The sequence below is a fragment of the Taeniopygia guttata genome, chromosome 24 (assembly GCF_048771995.1).
Source record: "Taeniopygia guttata chromosome 24, bTaeGut7.mat, whole genome shotgun sequence".
In the NCBI taxonomy this organism is placed as follows: Eukaryota; Metazoa; Chordata; class Aves; order Passeriformes; family Estrildidae; genus Taeniopygia; species Taeniopygia guttata.
In genome coordinates, this window is record NC_133049.1 from 623,247 (window position 1) to 648,674 (window position 25,428).

Here is a 25,428-nt window from a genome sequence, read left to right on the forward strand (position 1 = left end):
TGCTGAACTAATCCATTCCCCCCTCCAGCACAAAGTCCAGAACCCATTCCCAGCCTCTCTCATATTTATTCTCATGTTCCATTCTTTTGACCCATATCTGTCCTGGATTTTCCTTTTAGGTGATCTTTCCTCACCTTACTTTTACTTTTAGTGGCTTCACTTACCTTCTCTGCTTGATTTTTCCCAATTATTTCACCCCAGTTCAAGCACACCCTAATTTATATCCCTTGTCCTTCCCAGCTCCCACCCACCTCCCGTTCCTTCTCATTAGAAACCTCCTTAAACACACCTTTGGCAATTGCTGCCCCAACTCCTCTCTTCCCTCCTCTGCCATTTACCCTCTTCTTCACGACACAAAGTATTTCAAACCCATTAAATCAACATTTCCCAAAACAAAGAGGGTCAGTATTCAGGTAGAAAATTTCTTTAAAAAATAAACATCTTCGCTGTCTGGATGAATACGTGTTACCTAATTGTTTCCCAACTTCTCTGTTTATGTAACCTTGAAGCTATTTTGTACAATCCTTTGGTTCTGACAACTCAAGATTTGTTATTTTAAAGTCAAAATAACTCACAGATACAAGAGATTGGTACAGATCTCTCAGACAACCTGTACAGGGAGAAGCAACATTTATAATTTGTATTTTTTAAGAGGAAAGGCTTTTCCCGGGTTACCATATCTTCAGCTCTTGAGTACAGCAGACCTCCCCCCTTTCCAATTTTATGGCCTTTAGGAAGTTGAAAATATACACATGGATACACACATATTGTCTTTCTACCTGGCATTTCTGTGTGAATAAAGGGCTTTGAGCCAAAACCAAGGAGATAAAATCTTTCAGGAGCTTTTACAGTGTCACATATTTGTGCAAATCGCCAGCGTGTTTATAGCAACAGGCACCACAACAGAGCTCTGTGCCCAGTCAGAGCAGGAAACCTCCTCCATCTGTTCTGTGCCTGTATTTACATGTGGCACCAGGCGAGACATCACCTGGCACAGCCCAGAGGAACTCAGAGAGGTGGGGAAATCATTGCTCCCCACTCACCCCTACCCCGAAACCCCCAATGGGCCGTGGACACGTCTGCAGGAACAGATGGAGTGGCACGGCTCTCACACAAACCAAACATGATGGTTTAGGACAAGAGGAAACAGCCTCAAGTTGTGCCAGGAGAGGTTCTAGTAACATATGAGGAAACATTTCTTTCCCAGAAGGATTGTCCTGCCCTAGCAGAGCTGCCCAGGGCAGAGATGGATTCACCACCCGTGGAGTGAATTAAAGCTGTGTAGATGCGGCATTTGGGGGACATCATTTAGTGGTGGGATTGACAGTGCTGGGGAATGGTTGAGCTTGGTGATCCCAGAGATTTTTCCAACTAAATAATTCCATGATTCTATTTTTTTGGGTCCTCTTGTAGCAAACCGCTGGGCTGCTGCACCATTTTTTCCCTCTCTCTATGAAGGAGCGTAAACAAGACTTAATCATGTCACTGAAGGTGCTGTGAACTGTCAAAGACCTGGAAATCTTGGAGCATAAGATCCAGCCCCAGAAGGAAATATTACTATGCATGATGGTGTGTAACAGCCTTGGCGAGGAGTTGCCCAATGCTGGTATGAAGAAATTGTCTTTCAGGTTGTGTTAAGATAAAGGAGAAAAAGACACTTCTTTTAGAATGCAAATGTTCCTACCAAAGTAATTATTCCAGAATAGCTAATCTCATAAATAACGAAAACTAGACAACTTCTGTGTCCTGTCATTATTTTTTGGGATTCCCAGGCATGTTGTTGACTCTGCACCTAAAATGGTGGTTCTCCACCAAACTGGGCCAGTCAGAAACATAAATAACATCTGTGAGGATGAGATGGAAGTGATTAATTTGAATTCTTTTTCACAGAAAACAGGCTGGAAGGATAAAGCCAAAACATTTTAACCATAAACACCTGCCTACCAACAGTGGGAATTTTACCCAATACACTGATTTCTTCAAGGAATAAATGACCTGCTCTAATGTTTCTATTTGCCAATGGAAATTGCTTTCCAAGAAGCTGAGTAGAGTCTATTTTTTTCTCAAAGGACAAGTCCTTTCCCTTTGGCACCTTTCAGCGAGGCAGAAGGTGGAACCTTCACCAGTCAGGGGTGACTGCTGCCAATGCAGATGTCTATCAACAGGTAAAATGAGTCCCGAGGCAGTGCAGGCTGATGGGAGCCCAGCTCCAGGCTTTAAAATGGGATGGAAAAGTGTCCAGATTGCATGGGGGAGCCTGGGAAAGACAAGTGTGATTTATTGCATTAAATCACACAAATAAAGGTAAGTGAGTGACTCAGGCATGTGGCTTGCCTTCACAGGGGTCAGCACAGCAGAGAGGCACATCCCTCTTCCCACCTGGTGGAAAACCGCCCCAGGGGATCCAGTTGCTGATCTGGGGAACATCACTTTAAGCCAATGTATTTCACTTCCAGGCCCCTGGGATTCCACATGAGCCATGAAAGGGGTGAAAAGGGAAGCTCCACCCAAGTTTGTATTTTGCAGGATGAGACACATTATGAACTGACACTGGAACTGCCCGAGGTGCAGTGAGGGCAGATACAGAGCCCGCACGAGCCCTGAGTTTTGATTAATTACCCCAGCAGAATTTTCCTTCTCTTGCCATTGAATTAACTGCATGCACTGGGTGGAGGAGATGCTCCTGGCCAAGAGGGAAGGTGAGAAATAATCCTCCCCCTGCCCCCCATCCTGCAAATTCCTCTCCTACTGGAAAACCCTTTGCAAAAAATCATTTTTGAGGGTTCTGCCAAATGGGTTTTAATCCATAATTGGCCGGGGATGGACTATGAAGATGCAGAAGTGCCATTAAAAGGAGAAATTATTCACTCCACCACCTCTGGGAGCAATGCTGTCCCCATGTAGGAGGAGAAGAGAAAGTACCAAGAGCCCACTTGTCAAACCCCGCTCTCCTTACGCAGAGGAAATTTTTAAATTGCCACCCACACAAATTCAACCCCCTGTGACTCATTGCCACAGAGAATGAGATCAGCTTTAAAGCAACCAGAACATGAATACAATAAAGGTTCTCTCCTAAGTTCTTCATTCATAGATGACACCTTTTCCAGATTTCCCCACCTTCTGCAAGAAGTATAAATGTTCTGATTTATCTACTTCTTCATTTCTCCCAGGAAACACAGCTCCCAGGAGATGCCACGACTCTTAGAGTCAGGGATTTCTGGATGGACACCTATTCTCAAGATATAGCAAAAAGAATCCCGGAGCTGGCAGAGGCCTCATGTTGTGAGACCATCGCCCAAGTGGGAACAAGAGCTCTGGGCTGTGATCAGCTCCAGCTCGGGATGCTTTACTCATTCCTGGCTCTCCTCCCACTGCTTCATTCCCAGCTCAAACCCGATGGTGGAGGACAGAGAAAGGATTTAACACTTGAATCAATCTCCTACCAGCTGCTGTTGTAGAGAAGGATCAGGCTATTAATCATGGACCCCTCTGGATTTTGGACTAGAAAATAATTCCCAGAGGGATTCTGAAGCTCAGCTTTAAGCTTATGGTGTCTCAATCCCTGTGTTGTTGGTTAGGTTGTAGGTCTGGGGTTTTTTTTCCACATTGCCCCTTTGGGCTCAGAGTTCTAATTACTTTTCATTCCTTTTTGCTTTAATGATAATATTTGAGTGACAGATCCTTTATTAAAACATTGTTATCAGAAAACATCTGGGAGTGGGCAGGGCTAGAGCTCCACTCAGGGTTTCCATGCCTCAGGGAAGCTCTTCCTGGCTCTCACATGTCCTCTGAAGAGCAGAGGTTTGGTGTGCAGGTTTGGAGAACAAGACAGAAAGACATGGTTGTCCCAAAAGTTTGGTAGGAAAATGAATGTCCATCACACCAGAGAGGAAAGTAGTGAGGCAAAGGAAAGATCCTTCAAGAGCTTCTTCCCATCCCTTCTCCTTGGCAGGAGAGCTGTGATCAAGAAGGACATGCTGATGCTGTATTCACCTAATTCCTTGTCCATGTGGTGACCACCCACCCAGCAAAGAGCTGTGTCCTCTCCTCCTGATCCCATGCTCCAAGCATCTGACCAAAACTGGGAGTGGTCATGTCTTGGAACCTTCTTTTGGAGCATAGCTTTGCAGGAATAATTTTTCCATGCTTCCTTCTCTCCTCCTGCTTTATCCACTGAGACCATGAGTTCCCTAGGACAAGAAACCTGCAGTGGTCCATCACTCCAGGTACCAAATTAGTGCCATCATGGCATCTTCTGTCACAGACATGGCACAGAAAATTCTGTGGTATATATTCCATGGGAGGTCAAATCAGTTGCTCATGGATCTGAAGCAAAATAAAGTTTTACCCATCTTTTTTTTCCTCCTCCCTAAGTGCATAATTCATCCATTTTTCTTTAAAGACCATTCTATCATGACACTTGAAGCACTGGGACCAGAACCTGAAATAACAATGTGCTATTGGGTTGCTGCATGTCTTCTCTGCTTCTCCCATCTTCCATGGCACATTCTGGCTGCAGTTTCCAAGAAACTGTGCAAGAAGAATCCATCCACTACTCCCAGCTTGCCTCGCCCAGGGGTTTCGGGATGGCATGATCAGGTGCCCAGCACCAACTGCTCTGTGCCAGAGCACACATTCGACATGGCCCCACTTTCCAGACCTCTCAAAGTTATGTGGTTCTGCCCAAATAAGCCAATACACACTCAATGCCTGTGGGAAAAGGTTAAAAAAAACCTAATTTACTCTCTCTTGCCTATTCATGAAGCAATTCCAATTACTTCATGGATTAAATGAGCCTGAAAGCCACAAGGAGCCCTGTGAAAGGACAGAAGACAGCACTTCCCAGCTGGAGGGATTTGGTGGGTCAGGTTTTGGCAGAGGGGCATCACCAGCATCCAGGGCTGGCTGTGGCATCCCTCTACTTCTCTTCTGCTGGAATGGAAGAAGGTTGGAAAGAGGGGAACTTCTGATTTTTTGATTCTGCTGTGAGTCTCACTTTTCTTGAAAGTGAATGCAGGGTCTGGTTGAGGCATGGGGCTAAGCCCCTTTCCTAAAGGCAACCTATCTTTCAGGAGATAATTGTTTTGGGAAGCCAATGTGCATCCTCAGTGATGAAAGATATAAGCAGAAAAACTCTACCTGACCTTGCCACAGTCCTGAGGCCGTGTCTGCCCCCAGGAGCTGCCAACCATCAGCTCATCCTACTTTCAGCACGTGCTTTCAAATAGTTTTTTCCAAAACAAAAATTACTATCAAGCCTTTTTCCTCCTTCATTTTGCTTGGCTGGGTTACCTCTGTTTATTGCTCATTTCCATGTTCATCTGTGCTCCCAAGCATCTGAGGACAGGGTCTGTGAGCAGGGAGTTCTCGACAAGCAGGATGTGGCACTGCCTGTTGAGGCTCCACCTGAGACCCCAGATAGTGGGAAAAATTCAGCCAAAACACTCAATTTCCTGCAAAATTAATTTATTTTCATTATTATTACTATTAGTATTAATATTCCTTTTATTAATACTGTTGTTATCTTGTACTGAAATAGCTACTTCAGGAATTTTTTCCCAGCAGAAATACTATGTCTATTTTTGAGGAGAACCTGTGGACTAAGCAAGCAATGGGGCAAAAACCACTTAAAAACTTCAGAGTGGAGTGAAGCAGTTGGCTGGGAAGGAGCCAGGGAAGGAGTTGGGAGCAAAGTTGCACAAAGGTACTTAGGCTGGAGGCTTTGAACTTGAGTGAGAGATGTCAGGGGAGAAATACAAATACAGAGGGAGAGAAAAAAATATGAGAAGTACTTTTCCTGCACCCTTGTTAGCCCATAAAACCAGAGAAGCAGTCATATACACCACAGGTGCCAAGGGAAAGGGGAGGAGAGAAAAACAGACAGCATCGCTGGCTTGACAAGATCTTCAGTAAAAAAATGACATTTTGTGCTGTCTGAGGAGAAACTCTTCCATCATCTTTATGAATTTCCACCTTTGGCAATAGTTAAATATCCTTGCATATCTACCATCAAGACACTAACATCCATGCCATAAATCTTAACCCCAAACTATCATTATTTGCTGGAGAAAATGAATGGTTTGCTCTGCATGTGAAAAACGGAGCAAGGCTTCTGAAAGAGGAGACACTTTCAGGCTGAGTGTTCTCCCTGGGCTCTCTCATACTTGTTGGTGGGATGAACACTTCTTGCTTGCTCAGCTCTTAGAAATATCTATGGAAATGTACTATTTTCTATCTCTTAAAACTGTTATTATCTTGATATTACCTGTTGCTTGCAACAGTGAGTCAGGTTGGGAAACACTGGGCGGTCAAGTCTTAGCCATTCATCTGCAAAATGGAGCTAAGGAATAAACACTGGAGATTCTTGGAGTCCCATCAATTACAATAATGGGGGTTAAAAATTTTGATACAATCAGAAAGAGGGCCCAGAGCTTTTGCCTTCCCCCTCTGCTGCATGGAAGACACAGCCCAGGTAGAGGTGGGAACCAGTCCCTTCCCCAGTGCTGGCTCTGAGGCAATTGGAATGTGATTTAATTCTTCCCCTCTCATTACTACTTCCTGAACCCGGGTGCCTGCAAGCCCTGAGGGACAGCAGGGGATGAGGGGAAACGTTAGTTTCTTAACAAATTCTTGTGTCATCTTCTTGACAGCACCTTTAAGCAGTGGATGACACTCAGGAATGATGTGGCTTAACCTCAAGGGTTCAAGTGAGGGAGCATTTCCCTTGCCAAGGAGCAGCAGTAATTGCAGGAGAAGAAATCCATTCCAGCTCTCCCTGCTAGCAGCCACTGAGTGCTTCACCCACATGGCAGGGGCACACCCGGGGCTCCTGTGCCACCGACCTCGGGTACTGTGCTACCTCTGGATACCACTGATGCTGGAAGAGTGTCAGGATGGTTGGTCTTCATGAGCTTTTCCAGCCTTAATGACTCCCTGATTCTCTATGTGTGGTTGAAGGGGATATCATACATTCCCCAAAGTTAGTACCTTTCCATGGAGGTGATGTGATGGACTGTGGGCACTCCCTTCACCTGCTGCCAATGGGAAAGGAAAGGGATTAAAGCACAGGGAAGGTGAGCTTAAGCGGAGGGACTCTGGGGCACCCACGTTCCAGTGGAATGAAGGCTCTCATGCTGCAGGAGTTGGATGCACAGGCTTTCCCCAGCACTCCCTGTACACACATTATCTGGAGATGAATAAAAAGCCACTGTATTATTAAATCCCAGAGATTAAAGGTTTAACATGACCAAGAAGAAGAACCCTGGAGAGCATTAATTAATGTTTATATGTGGTTTCTGTCTTCTCTTCCCTTTTTCTTTCACCCTTTGGCTGCCTCAAAAGATAATAGATGGGAGCAGCTTCTTCTGCCAAGGCCAAGCTTCACCAGTTAGGACTCTTCTTTTCCACTCCAAAATATATGTAACAATTCAATTCACAGTCTTGTGATTTGTGGGGTTTTCCCAGTGTTTATCTGCAATTACAGGTCTCATTGTTACCTAGCACCAGACTTTCTTTTAGGTTATATTCTCCACACAATGATTTCCAGCCCTGTCCCTCAGCCTGGGAAACCCATGGCATCACTCCCTCCACTGTCCTATCCCCCTCCTCCCCCAAAACAGAAAGATAAGAAACTTCCCATGGATGTGGCATCAAGAGCTGCAAACTCCCACCCTCAGCGGCTCCTCAGAAGCTGCTCTGTGTGACCCTGACCTTTCTTGGGAACATCTCCAGGTCAAGGCTATTCCTTGTTCATGGGATGAGCCTCTTGCAGGGAGGACAGAAGGTGACACATAATCCCCAGCCAGATGCTCAGAAGGTATAAATGTCTCCCCACTGATTTATGTCAACTGAAAATAACTTGACCACATCTCTTGGTTCCTGTACAGTCCTGCGCTGTACTGCTCTTGAACCCAAGAATTCTAGTTAAGCAAAGATTTCAAGTTACTACAACAGGTGAAAAGAATGAGAGGCTGTTCCCTTCTCCTGCCCCAATGGAATGCAGATTACCAACTTAATTAAAACAAAACCCAAACAAACCAGAAAGCAACAACCCCACCCCCAGATATACATTCCCTATCAGACCTACACTTGGATAAACATTCCTGGTTCCTGAAGAAATTTGAACCACAGAATATTCTGAGTTGAAAGGAGGCCCACAAGGATCATCAAATCCAACTCTTAAGCAAAGAGCCCATTCTGAGATAGAACCTGCAGCCTTGGCATTATTAGCACCGTGCTCTGACCAGCTAGGCTGATGAATTTCATAAACCTGTCAGTGTTTCACTTGTAAACTCCAGGCCTTGGATGCTGGGATTGCTAGAAACTGGGTGTTGCAAGATAATGAAATGATAAATAAATCTGTTTTTTTTTTTTCCTGGAAACATTAATGTGGGGTGAGATACAAACCCCAATAATAATAGATGCTGCCTCTCCGCTTTTTCCATCATTCCAGTCTGCCCTGCCTACAGATGTCTGTCCATTCCCTCTTTTCCTCCTGCTGTTCAATCCAAAAACCTGATGGAGTTGTGCCAAGCTGGGGGCTGAAGGTGAGAGGAGCTCCATGCCATCCATTTCTAATCCTTGGCAGATTCACATATGGTGGCACCATGTCACAGGCCCAAAACACTCCTTGCCTGTCATTTTGGCAGTCCTGCTGCCTCTATTTATAAAGCAAGATTGCCAGGGAGGCATGCCCGAAACAACACAATGCCAAGACAGGATTAAGCCTCACTCGTTGCAGCAATTCCAGGCTATTCTGCAGGAAAAAGGAATTGTGGATATCCTACCACATGCAGTTGGGGGCTTGGGACTGGCCACAGACCCAGCTGAGAGCATCCATCAGCACCTGGGAGTTATCCCATCCATTTCCTAAAGAGTTGTTCTTATCCCAGCAGTGCCAGCCTGGGAGGCAACGTAACACCATGAGGGGGAGGGAACCCGTGTGATTCCCTCTTTTCATCTTCCTTAGAATACAAGTAGAGAATTAATTTTAACTAAAGGGAGTCTCTTAAAAAGAGAAGTTTATCCTGGATATCAATATTTCCATTAATGGAAACTCCCCCATACCCTGGGCACAGTCTCCATGCTCAATTAGCCACGCTGCTAAAACATCTTCCTGATGTCTCCATTATCCCTCCTTTCCATTAGGGAAAATCCAGTAGATTTAAAAATGAGATGCATGTCATTTCAGATTTTAATGCAAAAAATATAATGTTCATTAGAGAAAAAAAACCAGTCCTCAAAGACACGATTCTCCAGAGGCTGCAATTGCAGCTCTTTTTTTCTGCCTGGAGCCCAAGAGCTGCTGAACTCCCTGACAGAACAAGTACCCTTCTTGTAGGGGAGTTGGCACAGCCCAGTCCTGTGATAAAAGGTTTTGTACAGCTCCAACCATGTTCACGCTGCCTCCATTCACACCCCCTGAGCCTGAGCATGGGGGAGTGTTTCAAATGGAATGGCTCTAACAGCAGGTGATTATTACCTCAGTAAGCAGCCTCCACTTCTCTTCGCTTTCCCCAAGTTAGAAACAAAGGCTGAGCACATCACCACTCACAGCCTGCTCAGCGAGATCACCCATTTTTACTGTGACATCTGTCAATACTATAAAGTATTATTAATAACTAAGAGTTCCTGAAAAGAAAAAAAAAATGGACAAAATTTGATTTTTATTAATTATAAACCCTAGCAATTACAGAGATGATGGGTTCAATTCTCCTCTCACCCACTGACAACACAAGGACACAGTGCCAGGTGAGAGAAGGGGGGCAGGACTGTGACCCAGAGGCACATGACGAGTTGACCAGGGCACATCCTTGTCCCCATCCTTGACAAGCAAGAAGAAGAAGAAGATCAGCACAGGAGGGAGGAGGGAGGGTGCACTGAGAGCCTAATGAGGCTGCAGGACTCCCTGCCACACGGTGCTTCTGAAACCCAAGAACCAAAGTAATTTCTGTGGATAATGATACCTAGGGTCATTACAGCCAGGAGTAAGGAGCATTTGGAAGGCAGATACGGTGTCATGTACCAGGGATAAGCCAGCTGCTGGAGGTCAGGAAAAGGAGGAAAGATTCCTCTCCATCTGTCTGAGCTGCTCCTCGTATTCCCCTTGGCAGCCAATGTGACACAGGCTGGATGCACAGGAGTCAGCCACTTTTCTAAACTGCTCCATATTACTCCATATTCTCCATTTCCACAGAATGGTCTGGGTTGGGAGGGACCTTAAAACCTGCCATGGTCAGGGACATCTTCCCCTAGACCTTTCTGTGTTAGTTTTCAGCTAAAAACGAACTCTAAGACATCTGCTTTTGCTAAAAATGCCCAGTGATCATCAATTCCATGCAAATCAAGGTCTGGTGTCTTCAGCTGTTAACTAAAAACGTGAAGGAGATTAGGGAAAGGATCTCTCTGTGTACATTTAGTGGTGTCTCCAGAGAATGACTCCCCTCTGCAGGAGACAGCATAAATTGTCTGATTTTTCACACTGGCCACAGATGGAAGGAGATGGTCACCTCAGACTTAACAGCAAACTTTAAGATGGTCAAAGTAAGCTGGGATGAAGCCCATTTAAAGGAGGAAATGTTTCAAGCTGCTGTTGTGTATCATTGTCCAACAGACTATCAGCATGATAATAAAAACATCTGCTTTAATTCAAAAAAATAAAAGTGGAAAAAAAGTGCATTTCCTCACCTTTAATTTGTCAGTCCTGAAAGGGCTTATTTTTTGCATACCACAAAAGCAACAAAATTTTGACAAAGTGAACCAACTACCAACTAAAACTGGAGGAGAAACAAAATTGTGTAAATCATTAGCAACTTCCATCGAGAAATTATGACATTAAATCCATTAAATCCCAGTTCACCCCTAACAGCAAACTCCACTCTACTCCACTTATGTGGGGTGTCATGATCCAGCTCCAGACCTAAATTTTCCAGTTTGCTCCCATCCTGAACCTGCTGAATTGCAGGTGGTAAAAATAAAGGCTATTAAAATATTTCCCAGTGCACCATCAGCACATAAATTTGGGAGAATTTAAGAGAAACTCCAGTCAAACCCTCTCAAAGGAATTAAAATACTTTTCTTATGAGCAGCTGAACTCATGTCCATGCTCTTACTGCTGTCAAAGAGGACCCCTGGGGTTTGCACTCCTGTCATTTTCGTCTTTGTTATTTTGAGAACTGTTTCATCTCTTTGAACCTTTAGTTTCCATATCTGTAAAATGGGAACTTCTCCTAACGTAGAAGTTCTGCATTAACTAAAGTTGTCAAAGCATTAAAATCATAGCCGTGGAGTTCTTGTTTCTTGATTTCACCCTGTAAAGAGAATAAAATCAAAGCAGATTGCTACCAAAAAGAAGCCTTTGTGTCTCATCTTCCTCCACAGATAAAGTTTCTAATCTAAGGTATGTTAAGAAACAAAACCCCATAGGGGTTAGTGGTGTCCATTTAAATCTCTCAAATACCAACATGCAAATATTCCAAGTCCAGAAGGATTAACTCCAAATCTGAGTGGATTAGTCAAAAAGCTTCCACAGCAATGTGGAACTGCTACAGAAAAATATAGAAAATTGTCACTTTTGTCAGCTTTACAATACAACTTGATTCCCAGCTGTTTGCCTGGCAATATCCTGGGATCAGGTGGAGAGGAAAATTTCACTTGGGAACAAAGCAGTGGAATTCAGAGGGTCGGGAGACCTGAGGCCACCTTGGTCCCTCACTCAACATCCCACAGTCCTCCCTGGCTGCACTCCTGGAGCTTGGCCAGCCCCTCTGCAAACCTTTAGTCACACCCCCCCCCCCACACATATATAAATATATAGTTACAAACTCCAAGTAGTTAAAGACAACTCCAAGTAGTTAAAGACAACTCCAAAAGATTAGGATGTGAAGGACATGATAAACACATGAAATCATATAAGCAAACAAACAACATTGCACCATTGTTTGAAGGTTATATACATTACAAGGCTGAAAAAAAGGGGGACACAATTCCCTTGCAAGAGGAACGAGGAAAATACAGCAAGCACAACTTCCTGCAGGACTTCCCTAGGCTGGGAGACTGAAGGAGGGCAGAGATAACCACTAGCAAGAACCACTCTGACACACAGAATCAATACCAGGCTCCATGGGTGGAACAGGCAACCAAGGGAAAAGTCCAGCTCTGACACAGAATCCCAGAATCCCAGAATGGTTTGTCTTGGAAGGTAATCAAAGCTCCTTTCACCCCCCTGCTCTGGGCAGGGACACTAGACCAGGTGGCTTCGAGCCCTGTCCAGCCTGGCCTTGGGCACTGCCGGGGATCCAGGGGCAGCCACAGCTGCTCTGGGCACCTGTGCCAGGGCCTGCCCACCCTCACAGGGAGGAATTCTTGGGAATCTGCTGGCTGAAAAAAGAACACACCACTCTGCACTTGTGGCAGCTCTGGGTCAGAAATACTAAAATACAGTAAGAATTTTTTTCAAGATTATGAAGGGAGACCTACTCCCAGACTCCCACATCCAGGATTGCATTTGATCTGCAGAACTGTCCTCGCTTTTTATTGAAAAAACTTCCCTGACTGGAATTGGTTGTCAGTGCCTGCATGACTGGTTACAGCTTATCCATAGCCTAAATTAGCAGGTGTATGAGTGCCTGTTTAGCTATATTTTTAGATCTCTGGGCTCTTGCAAGCTGTCAGAACAAAAAAGGCATTATTTTAGGAAAAGTAGCACTGCAAACCAGAGTGACAGTCCAGTTGACGTGTGAGGATAAATTAAGGATGAGAATACATTAAAGAAAACTGTGAGCACCTTTGTCATATTCCTGTATTCAAGGAGAAACACAGCTGAGTTTCAGTTGATCTTGGCTTCTTCATTGACCTGGAGCAGTAAATTTTCCCCCCTTTTAGTGTTTAAATAGTTTGTCAGTGAAAGATCCCATTCATAAAGTGCTGGTGATGACAGTTCTGCAAAGCTAAATGGCACTTAACTGTGTACCTAATAAATCTGCAACAAAAATAAACAGAGAGGATGACTGGGAGAAAAAAGATTAACAATGGCAGAGAGCTAAAAAGAAAAAAAAATTTAAAACCCCACTGGCAGATATGAAAGGCCATTGTCATTAAAACTGTTTGGAATTATATTGAGCAGCATTGCTCCCATTTCCCTCCCCTGTTTGCCTGACCTTTGAATTCTCAGAAGAAACAGGGCTGGGCTGATGTCTGGGTGCTCTGCATTTGGTAAGACAAACTTGCTATAAACGGTGCAGATCCATCTTTCCATGCAGGTGTCCCCATCCACTGGCACCTCCTGGGTTAGACAAAGGATATCTCCGCACTTGTGGAAAGCAAGATTTCCATTTATGGAATTAATGACTCCATATAGGAAAAATGAATGCAAATCCTCAAATTGTTGAAAGCAGGACTCAGGGAGGGACATTCAGGCAGAAAATTTGGAACTATGACAATTCTGTAAGAAATGAATCTCATATTACAGACAAGATGATTTATCACAGAAACCCCAGAGCAAAGGTTATAGTAAGTCAACTTAGCATGAAAAATTGTCTCCTATATTTAAGAATTACGAAGAAAATTTGATAAAACAGATTTTAACAGCTTAGGAAAATAAAGCAGAAGAGATACAGGGAACTGGTATAATGTGAAAAGATTTTGCTGTGGCTACTTTCTTTTCAATAAGATAATGGATTCTCTAGACAAGGTAAATGTCATCCAACAGCAGTTGCATGAATTCTCCACTTCTGCAAAGAGAAGTACTATCTTCACTAACAAAAGCATGGCTGGTACGAGAGGGTCCAGAGGTGGTTGGAGATAAAAAGAAAAGAGAGAGAGAGGGGCAAGTGGGCTCAAAGAAGTTTATTAACGTAGTTGTTCAGGACTCCAACTGAGATTAATTTTATGTAAGTCTTCAATTAAAACCCTGTGCAGTAAAAGCAGAGTTAAGCCGTCAAATTTGGCTGATGACAAAAAGCTGAATCAGACTGCCATTACTAAAGGAATTGTACAACCTGCATGGAAACAGAGATTGAGAAATGAGATATGGCAGAAGCAAACCATGTGGTAATCACTGAATGATTTAATGAGGTATCTGGCTACCAAAATCAGGTGGCCCACCTTGAAAAACCCACCATTTCAACTCCAAAATGAGCTCGATGAGATATCTGGGATAGAGGAGGTGCTGCTGTAAGACCTTCACTACAGCAGTGTGTATGGTTTTCATCTCCTGTGTTCAAGAAAGACAAATCCAGCTTGGAACAGAAACAGCAAAAGGATATGGGAGTGATCCTGGGAAGGAGATTATCTCATGGGACAAGCCTCCAAGAGCCTGACAGGATGAAGATTGCATGGAGATCTGATCCCCAGCTTTAAATACCCAAGGAGAAAAGCAGCATAGAGGGAGAACTGCTTGTGGACAATGCCAGGGAAAAATAAAAGGCCATGGAATGAGACACACAGAGGCCTAGACAGAAAATTTAATGAAGGTCTGCCACGGGAACTGGTCTCTGCAACAGTTTTCCAGGAGTAGAAACCTAAAACCCCCTCATTTTTTTTTTAAACAGATACAGAAATATTGATGAAAGTATGAACAACATGGAATTGCAACAGCCTGGTCTTGTAACCCAAAGAACCCTGCTAATGCTGGCTTTTACCTCCTGCCATGATACCAGCTTGAGAAGGCACCCCCAGCACTACCTGCACAGGTAAAAGGGGAATATTTGTGTTCTATTTCACAAGCATCCATTTCCTGCTCTGTTGTTATTGTACTGCTCCGAGTTTAATCAATGTAAGCTGTTAGGAAGGACACGCAGGAAATGAAATGGATCAAAATAGGATCCTCCAAAGAGGACACCTGGCTCTGGGAAGCACTTGGGGAGCATCAATGGTTTGGCAATAATTCCCTGTTCACCTGCTCCAGATTTACTGTGCACAGCTAGAACTGTTTCTTTGCTAACAGCAGATCTTAAAAAAGCTAAAATGTAGAAAGCTTTGGGTTTCTGAAAGAAAGAAAATGCATTCTGCCTTTGCAGACCAGGGCCTGGATGTGCAATAACTCCTGGTTTTGGGAGGCCAGGGCTGCAAGGAGAAGCGTGTGACACTCTCCAAGAAGCTCAGTACCTTCAGAGGAAGCATTATCTGCTGCTTCAAAATCACTGTTTCTCTCAAAATGTCTCCAATTCAGACTTTAAATCCTTATCTTAGCCCTCGTTCCAGGCCCGTGTCCCACCTAAGGTACCCAGGGTGCTGAGTAAATCACGAAAATATGAAAATCTCTGCTGCCCCAGGCTCCCAGCTTGCTGCTGGCGCAGATGGGCTCCATGCTGTGCCCAAAAGGTCAGCACGGCCTAATCCAGCCCAGGGCTCGGAGCCAGGGAGCTGAGCATTCCTCAGGAAAGGGTGTAGGAAGACTTCCACAGCTCCCAGTCAGTTCCTGGCAAGGGAAGGATCAAGTTCAGGGCTTTTGCTCATCCCAGGGTGGTAACATGGCACAAGGAGAGGGGCAGGACCTGAGGAAGGGGAACAATGAACCTCAGATTTAGCAGGTAAAGGGCTGGCAGATGCCTCAGAAATGACTCCTGGCAAGAGCTTGGAACAAATGCCAAGCCATCCTCTGCTCTCTGACATCTTCATCTCACTGTGCAAGATGGTGACTTTTCACTGCAGGAACAGATCTAATTATTACCTCAGGGGTAAATATTCACTGAGGTACATGGAGAATAAGGCAGGTAACTCCCAGTCTGGGTTTTTAATCCCATTATCAGGGATTATTATCAGCATCATTATCCTACATAACACAAAATGAAGCACAGGGGGGGAAATGCCATTGTCTTTCCAGTAATGAAAAGCATGGACAAGAGAGGAAATAGTTTCTCTGAGTCATGGTCCCCACCCAAATAATATAAATATCTCTGTGTGGAGGAGCAGGTGACGTTATGGATTAGCTGCTGTTAATTTTCACCATGAAGCAGCTTCTTTGGGCAAATCCTAGCACGGAAAGCTGCTCTCCCTCCTTAGGTGGCACGGACTCTAGAGCTTGTTCTCTTTGAGGTTTGCAGAGAGCTGATGCTCTGCATCCCTTGTTTGGCAGGGATCAGTCCTCTGAGACTGCAGGCACATTCCTCCAATCCTTCCACACCAATCCAGGAATGGGCACAGCACAAGAAAAAGAGAACAATTGTTCTGGATGTGGAAAACAGCCCTGGTGTGGCAGCCTGTGGTTTGGGAGCACACTTTGGGTGTCTGCTAAAGATCCCAGCAGCACTGGTGGATCAGAGCTCTGGGAGCCCTAGGAGGTGCAATTCCCCAGTTGCCAAAGCCCTGAGAACCTTCTGTGGGAGCAACATTGATCAGGAAGTGTCCAAGGTAGGAAAGTTGGGAAGAGAGACAGAATTATGGGCAATCCAAAGGTCCATAAGAAGATGGAAATTCCAATCCCTCCTGGAAGGATCAAAAGCACCAAGGCTTGTACACTGACATGCCAAGGACAAGGATGGGTGATGGAGGAGAAGTGTCTCCTCACTGATCTGCTGCCACCATCTCCCAGCAGAATCATTGTGAGCAAGAACTCCCAGCCTGTGACCTACTTGTGAATTTATCACTTTTAATCCACCACTTTCTGCTTGTTTGCTCTTCAGTGTGCTACCAGTTCTATAGGATAATGTGAATTTTGCAGAAGCACCAGGAAAGCACTCAGGGAGTTATATGACCTAGCTTTAAAAAGAATCCCCCTTCCTCCATGTTGGCTTGTTAAAATGTTCTTGAAAGCCACAAAAATCCGCAGGGTTTGTACCCAGCAGCATCAAGGATGGAGCCCTGCTTTTTTCATGACAGTTTAGTCCTCTTTTTTCCCCATTACCTTTATAAGAGTAAGAGCACTACTGTAATTACAAAGTGACACGGCTGGAGCAGCCACCCAAGCTGGGACAGGAAGGGGTGCTGATGAAAGCTTTCTCACAGTGAGCTCCTTCTAGCAGAAATAGCAGGACCTGACTGATTTCACACAGTTCTCAGACCTGCTTTAACTTAATCCCCTTTCTGCAACAGCCTCTGCGACACCTTTCAGGGCTTCAGGATCCCTTGCACTCTTTGTCCTCATCAAACCTGCCTGAACTCATCATGGTCTGCACAGAATTGGGTATTGCAGGTCTGATATAATTAATGAAGGTTTTACTTCAGCTAAAATGAGAGCTGGCTTTGGGTGTGGTGAGAAGGGTGAAGTCTGCAGTGTCCAGGAAATCAGAGCCCTCTCCACCTGACAAGGCTGGCTCCTGCTTGGGAAGGGCATTAATGGTCTGTGTGGGAAGCAAAGAAGGCCTGAAATATTTCACTATTATTTTCTCTACAAGGGTTTGGTTCCTTTGGTTTATGCAAATATTAGAAGCATTTGCCCAAGGGGTACCATCACTTCCACTGCTTTTGTCAGTGCTCCGCCACCTTCTTCCCCAGGAAATTTTGGCTCCTGACATTCTACCTTGGTAAATTTGCTCCTCAGTAATCTCTGGAGGGAAAGTCCCTACTCCCACCTGCATACAGGAAGGCAGGCTGTCAATGATTTCAGGCATTTCTAGTGAGTAACACTTTCTATTCCTCTCAGTTGTTTGACAAAACGAGAGTTCCAATGTTTCCAGCAGTGAAGGGATCTGTCAGAGCAGCCTGGAGGGGTCCCCTGTCCATTGGCAGCTGCCCACACTTCTCCCTTTGGGAGAGGATCATTCTACCCAAGGATCCCAGCAGATGCAAAGGCTTCCCACTGAGCAGTGACTGTAATTCCACTGCACTGGGACACTGGGACAGCAAGGCTTATAATACACGAAGGGACTGGAATTAGTGGAGAAAGCCTAGAAGTGACAGGGTGTCTGGTTTAAACTAAAACAACAACCAGACAATCTGTTTCTGCCAGGGAAAAATAGATTTAGATTTTAGGGTTCAAATCCCTGTGTTGAAAATCACCCTCATGGACTTTAACTCCACAACTTCCAGGTGTAAACCTTGTATCCAGTTGTGGATTCCTAGACACAAGTCAAGGCACAAGTTGAGGGTTTTTTTTTTTTTTTTTTTGCCAGTTTTTAGATAGTAATTTAAACCAAATATCACTAATTTAAGAGATTTAAATTGCAGCTACAATATAATAATGGAAAGCTACTGTGCTCCAAAGGTTGATGCCCCCAAACCAACTATTCTTCAATTTACAATAAAACCTGCTAAATCCTACCTGGCAGTACCAAATCTTGGGAAGAAAGAGGAGTGAGTTTCTTACAGGATATTCATGCCCAACATCCAAGATTCTACAGGATCTAGACTTCACTAAACCACTGCCTTTGTTGAGGTTTGGGCCCAAATTCTGTATTGTAGCTTAAGTCTAATCCAATAACTGTTCTTTACGAAGCTATATTTTAATTTATAGTGCATAAAAGGAAACACAAAATATGAAAGACATTCACAATCCTTGCACATATAGCTAAACCACAGAAAAATATCTCTCTACAGAACTAGTGCTTCATCTGTCCAAAAAGTAGAGGTTGACTTTGTTACCATGATTATTTTTCTTTCTAGTTTTATTTTTCATGTAGGTTGATGCAGTTAAGCTCTTCCCCTTTGTTTTTTCTTTCAGCTACTTCTCTCCTCTTTTTTTCCAGTCCATTCTTGTGTACTGTCCTTTTCCATTTTGCTGCTGAGGAAAGAAGATTGAGAGGGGGAAAACTGAAAACTCTCTCAAAACACCAAATTTCTTTGTACTAGCCTGAAGTTAAATGAATTTTTTTTTTTTCTCTCCTTATTCATCCTTGCTGGGACCTGGGGGAACCATCCTGCAGGATGAGCTCAGTGCTTTGCAATATTATCTCAGGAGTGGGTAAAACAAAACGTGGGTCCCAGCCAGAACTCCGGATATGAGCACTTCCCATCCCTGTAGGGAGTTGGGATTTTGACATCGGGGCTTGTTCCCTTCTGTCAGGACAGGAAGCCAAATACCCCTGAACATCATCAGGACTCAATCCCAAGGGCTCTTGTCTCCAGTCAGATTTCTGGGATGAGCAACCAGCAGTCCTGGAACAGCAGATCCTGGGAGCCAAGAGGCTTTTAAAGGCATGAAAGCATCTCCAGGGCTGCCCAAAGCCCCCAGGCAGCCCTTGGCTGTCACTGGGGGTGAGGATGAGACTGCGCAGGTTCCCTCAGGGAGCAGCTCCCTGTGCTTCTCCTCAGGTGCCTAAAATCAGGCTTGTGCTGTTTTTCCTGGGTCTTGGGAGTACAAGGCAAACACAACTTTCAGCCCACAGCCCCTGTTAGGGCTAAATTCCAGCCCAGCCTCCAAACCCAACTGAGCTCAGCCCAAAGCCAGCGGAAGAGTCACTCAATTCTTGGAATTTCAGTGCCCAGACCAAAAATAAGTCCGAAGTAGAAAAAACCTTAAAGCAAGAAGAAAAGGAGCACTTGCTTCCCAACAGCAGCTGGTATCCCTATGTTTATTTCTACTAGCATTCATAATTTTACTCCAGTTGCAGATATAAATGGGTTTCCCCGTTTCTTCCATGCTGTTTTCCCTCCATCCAAACACATTCTCAATGTGCTTTCCATGATCACTCAAGGGATTATCAGTGAAAGTCATTCAGTGTGAGCAGCAGCAGAGAGCATTTCAAGAGCTAATTCTGCACTTAAATAACCATGTTGAAAAATAAGATGTTAAGATTGCTCCTCAGCCAAAAGAGAAACAAAAACATCTTCAGTGTCTTGTGGACTCATGAAAAACTAGCCCAGACAGCAAGAGAATTGCATTTTTACCCAGACTGACTCATAAATTATTAGAATGGGATTAACAAGGCAAAAAAAAAAAATTAAAAATCACTGGAACTGTTCCTACTCTAAAGTAGGGCTGAGTCAGAAACAATTATTTCCATCTGGGAAGTGGGAAATGACATTTTGTAAAACTTACTTTACCCTTTGTTAGAAAATGGCCAACTTTGCTTTCCCTGGGATTTAGAAACCTATCATTAAAATATTTGTAAATTTTGTATTCTCATATTTGTCAGTTTCATTGGACAGCAAAGAAACACCACACACTGCTTCCTATCTCAGGGCAAGAAAGTGATATTTTTTCCTATTTCTACATTTATTTCCCCACTCTGTTATGTAAATCTATCAGAATTCTTCAAATTGGACAAATACACTGGGTACCGACTGCAAAAACCCCATCAAATGCACCTGCACTATCCATTTTATGGAAAACCTTTTGGTTGAAGAAAATACTGACATTTTCAAATGCTGTGTTCACAGTACATCTGTGACTGGAGTTGGGTTTTTTTAGCTAAAAAAGTCCCAGGATGATTTGGATTGGAAGGGGCCCTAGACCTCATCCAGTCCCACCCCCTGCCATGAGCAGGGACATCTTCAATGATCCCAAGTTGCTCCAAGTGCTGTCCAATGTGGTCTGGAAGAGAACAGGTTAATTACAAAATATTTCACTTTGACTCAGACAAGCTGAAATATCTTTGATACCTTCCCTGACAGTCAGATTTTTGTTTCTAGAATCATCTGCACACAAAATTCAATTTAATCAGCTATTCAGGCTTACAAATCAATTGAGTAGAAACTCTTGCACAGCTTTTTGCAACTTGATAGTGAAACTCATTATTAGACAAATGATTTCCACTCAGTTGCTCTCTTCACTCTCCCTGAGGACTGCGGCATTTGAGACTTGTGGAAACATTTTCTATGGAGATAGGAGTGCTGATGCCACTATCCAAGAACAATAGAGGCTGATTACAGATTTCACAGACCATGTAATCTAATTCCTGTATAAACAGGCCATAGGCCTTTTTAAATTAAATGTTATTTCTACTCCAATAGATATGGTTGAACTACAGCACAATTCTGGAAAGAGAGAAAAAAAGACATCCACAGATAAAGAATGTGCAACAACTCAGACATTGTATCATAGCTCCAGACAAGCAGCAAAATTCTGCCTCTCCACTTTTGCCTCTCACTGGGGCTGTCACGAGCATGTTCGGGCTCTTTGAAAAAATAATGTCCAAAGACAACCACATTTTGATGCATTTAATGGCAGAGGAAACACCTTGCAGTTCACAGCCTGTGTTTGCAACAGAAAAGGCAAGAGGGAAATGTTTAATTCCATTTCTAGTTCGCTGTGACACAATAAAAAAGGAGCTAAAGGGTAACAAATACCAGGTATTTTTAAGCTCCTCGCAAATGAGTGCTGCCCAGTTCTGGTAAATTTGGCTTAGGTTTAGGTGCAAACCTGTAGATGCAATTACACCACTGGCTGCCTTTTCCAAGTTGATTATTGTGCACTGGACACACAGGGAGTGGAGCATATCCCTCCCTGGCTTGGCTAAAGCTGGAGTTCCACCACATGAAACTGTAATCTCTGTCTCACGCACTGTAAATACACACAGTGAGCTGCACAAAGAGGATTACCTGGAAAGTATTTCTCTATTAAGCCATTTCAAAAATCAGTCCCCAGGCAGGATTATACAGATTCATTTCTTCAATGAAAGAAGAAACCCACATTTTATAACATTAGTAGTGTTCGAGAATAGGATGTCCCACAAACTGTTGCTTATATGACTTAACTTATTTTTCCTTTCTGAAAGCCCTTTTCAAGTTTTAAAGACTGACATCTTCAGTCACTAACTGGATGGAGAACAAATAACAGGAAGGGCTGGATGCATGGCAGCCATGGAAAAGTCTTGCTAAGCTGGGACACTCAAACATGAAAATAAACTGCACAAATCCTTTACCAATTTTATGTTATCCAATGCAACACAGAGCTAATGCAGAGCTTGAATCAGACACTTCCAAACACAACTGAGCAAGAAATGGGGGAAAAAGAATTCCTGTCTCCCCACTCAAGACTGCTTGGATAAGCTGTTTGAGATCTGTGTGTGAATCCTTGCCATTCCAAAAAAGGGATATTCAGAAATCATCTTCACAGTGGACACAAAGAGCCACTAAATATGTGTCCAAAATTGGAGGAAATGACAGAAAATAGTGCCCTTGTTCTGACACATTCACCCAGTGACAAAGTAGCATTTACAACACACTCACCTCCCTTCGCAAGTGCTACAAATAGTTTACATAGAGCTTGTTGTGCAGTGATGTTAAGGAAAATTTGATGATTTCCATTTCCTCCAGATTTTTTAGGAATAGAAAAATCTATTCCAGAAAAGCCTCTGCCTGATATTCTGAAATGAGAAGCTCTGGAAGAGAAACAACAGCAACAACTGTTTGATTTATATATTTTATTTTTAATTAAAAAATAAAGGTTATCTTAATACATCTCTTGCAGCCTTTGGGCAAAATGCACCCTTAACAAGACTCTGTGAAACATGATGCACAGCTTTTCTTGGCACACATTTTAAACAAATACCAGCTTCCTGCAGCAACTTTGGAAATCCATCGTTTTCCCCAAACCCTGAAAACGTTTAACAGTTCATTTAAAAAAATCCCTACAAAAATTAGAAGTGGGCCCAAAGCAAAAGTCCCAGATCCAAGCACCCAAAAGCTTTTGGAGCAGACTTATGTCCAAATGCTCATCTAATTCCAAGTTTTATCCCACATCACTGCAGATTCACAGACACAGCACCCAAAGCACCCAAGGACAGGCAATCGGAGCTGACCCAGGTATGGATCTCTCTTTGGAAGCTTTGATCTAACTGGGCCAAAGCAAACCTGGAGGTCTGAACCATTTCCTAAAATTGTTTAAGCCAGGCCTGTCTCTGACAGAATTAAGTGCTGGTTACAGGAGGAAATGGTGCTGTCAGAGCTCCCATTCCTTGGCTAGCCCTGATCTGAGCCCAGGCCAAGCTCTTTGTCCATTGGCACCACACAAGGCAAGGATAAAGTCAAGGGAACACAGTGACCCTCTAACACAGCCACACTCCTGCCTCCCACTGCCTGGGAGAGCCCTAGGCTTCTCAAGGAGATGTCTTGGGGTTCTAGGCATGGCTTTCCCTGGAAATGTGTTGGCCTCAGCCCTCTCTGCAGGAAAGCTCAGCCCCTGACAGAGGAACAGGCTGGCACCACTCCCATGGGATGTCTTGGTTCCCCCTGGCCCACGATGGCTGATTCCCAAAGGCACAACGTGACCAATCTTTAGACTCATACACAAGGTCTACATACATATATATAGATATATATATATTTATATATATATGTACACACCTCCTATTACATACATATTTAAATATATATATACATATATATATTTGGTTTTAATTTTTCTCTTTTATCTTTTTTTTCCCTCTTCTTTTCCCCTCCTTTCTCTCCCTTTTAACTTAATGGTGTAGTCTCCTCTGAGGAAAGCTCTGGTATATGTTCTGGAGACTTCTCTGTCTCCAACAGGACTTCTTCTGGGTTCTCCTCTGTTCGTTTTGGCTCCTCAGAGGCTTGAGATCCCTCCTGCAGCTGACTCTGAGCCTGGCTGTTCATTTTCTCCTCTGCTTCAATCTCCTCCGAGGTGGGAATGGAGTTTTTCTTCGGACGGCCTTTGGGCTTCGTTGGAGCTTCCTGTCCCCCCTTCAACACCTGGAGCAAAGAGATGAACTGTCAGGATCCTGAACTCTGCTGGTCTCAGACATCCTGTTCCTATGTCTAACTCCCCCTCTCTTCACAGCATTCCTGCAACAAGAAGACTCCAGACAAGGATCTATTTCCAAGGCAATGACAAATTTGTTAGAAGTGACAGTAACTTCTGCAGGTGCCACACGCATCCAAAGAAACAGCCTAGAACTGCATCTCATCTCCCAGATCAGAACACATAGACACCTCCACTAGAGAATGTCACAGCATCATGTCCCCACCAGCATTTATTGAGTGGCTTTCCTTCATAAAAAAGCATTTTAACTGGAAAAGGACCATGAAGATGAGAATAAGTGAAAGGTGAAAGGAAGCCATGAGAAGCAAAAATTAATTATATCAGATCTCAAAACTCCTCTGTTTCCATAGAGCAACACAGGCTTTTTTTAATATGCACAAAACCAGTCCCAGAAGCACTGAGATCACATGAATGCCAAAAATGCAGAAGAAGGTATTTTGACTCTTCCCTCACTTCTAGTCTCATTTCTTTCACCTCTTTGCTTTGTTCTCCTCCTACTGCCTTTAGTCCCCTCTAGCCCACCACATGAACAATATGAACACTTTAAAAAAAGAGACCATTTCTGTGAAAAATGATCAGGAATAAGACAAAATTTGGTATAAATAGACACAAGTCACTCCACTATTTTCAGCTTGCAAATCTGTTCTTTGCAATCAGTTTTTAAGAGCCACGTAGAAATGACAAACACCCACTCACCATTTTCTTCCACTTCATCCTACGGTTCTGGTACCATGTCTTCACCTGGAGCTGAGTCAGACCCAAGGACTGGGCTAAGTCGAGCCTGGGAGACAAATCAGACAACAAAATGAGTTTTCAGAAGCCAAGAGGAGCTCAGGTGCCAGGTCTAGGCAGTTAGAGCACTGTAAGAGCATTCAGCAGTGTTGATCAGTTATCTCGAGAACAATCACACAAAAATGGTGAAACTCATGAATTTAGAATGCAAAGACAGATGCTCCTGTGAAAGATGCAGGGGTTTGCAAGCTCTCTTTTCTAGACATGGCAGGGTTTCTGCCCGCTTTGAGACATGAACCTGCTGCACTCCAGCTGCTTATGCTCCATGTTTGCCCATGAATCAGGAGCTACTGGTACATCACATCCCTGAAAAACATGTCACTGGTGTCTGAAGCAAACAGGTAGGAGCAGACACACAGCATCAGCTACTCTTTGTATCATATTTCTCCTTCACTACCTCCAGAATGGGGATCATGGTACTTGCCCATTTCTCATGGAGTAGTAGTACATCTAAATCTATTAATTTCATATATATTCTGCTATTTAGGTGTTTTAAGCTTCTAAGTGAATTTATTTTTTGTATGCTTAGCTGAAGGACATATGTGGCAGACAGTCCATAATTCTTATTCATCCGTCACAAATCTCCAACCCATGCGAGTTCACATGAACCCATTCATTATTTCTATATTAAAGCCCAGAATATGAAGCAAATGTGGCTCAGAGTAGCTCCTGATCCTTCACAGGTGATGTATCTGGCAGTTTTGTAGTGGAGCTGCACAAAGGATGGAGTTGGAAATCTTCTGCCACACCAGGAAAGTGCCCCTCGGAGTCATGCAAGTCCTGCAGGTGGGACAGGTCCAACTCAGAGCCACATTCTACAGTATTCTGCATTCTGTGGCTTTTTGGCAAGTATCTCCTTGTCAAGGCCAAGTTTTTAATAATAAAACATTTGTTAAAGCTAGGCTTCTTGGGCAACCAGATTTACATTTTTAAACACCCATATACCCCACACCAGCTCTCTGTGCTCCACCCCACATTCAAGAATTCATGCTTCTCCCCATTCTGGATTCACTCTGGGCCTTCAGGCTTGTTCTGCCACT

At 43.8% G+C, this 25,428-nt stretch overlaps 1 protein-coding gene across 1 annotated transcript in view; it reads right to left on the reverse strand.

The window, feature by feature from the left end:
- Nucleotides 1-22,226: 22,226 nt before the first annotated feature.
- The window catches only part of BARX2 (BARX homeobox 2), a 33,230-nt gene continuing 30,028 nt past the window's right edge, over nt 22,227-25,428 (reverse strand). Inside the window, exons 3-4 of the mRNA XM_002192350.6 lie at nt 24,293-24,377; nt 22,227-23,526 (exon numbers count right to left, since the gene is read on the reverse strand). Of these exons, the coding sequence (XP_002192386.1) occupies nt 23,272-23,526; nt 24,293-24,377 (340 nt within the window). The 3' untranslated portion in view covers nt 22,227-23,271. The remainder of the gene's footprint in view (nt 23,527-24,292; nt 24,378-25,428) is intronic.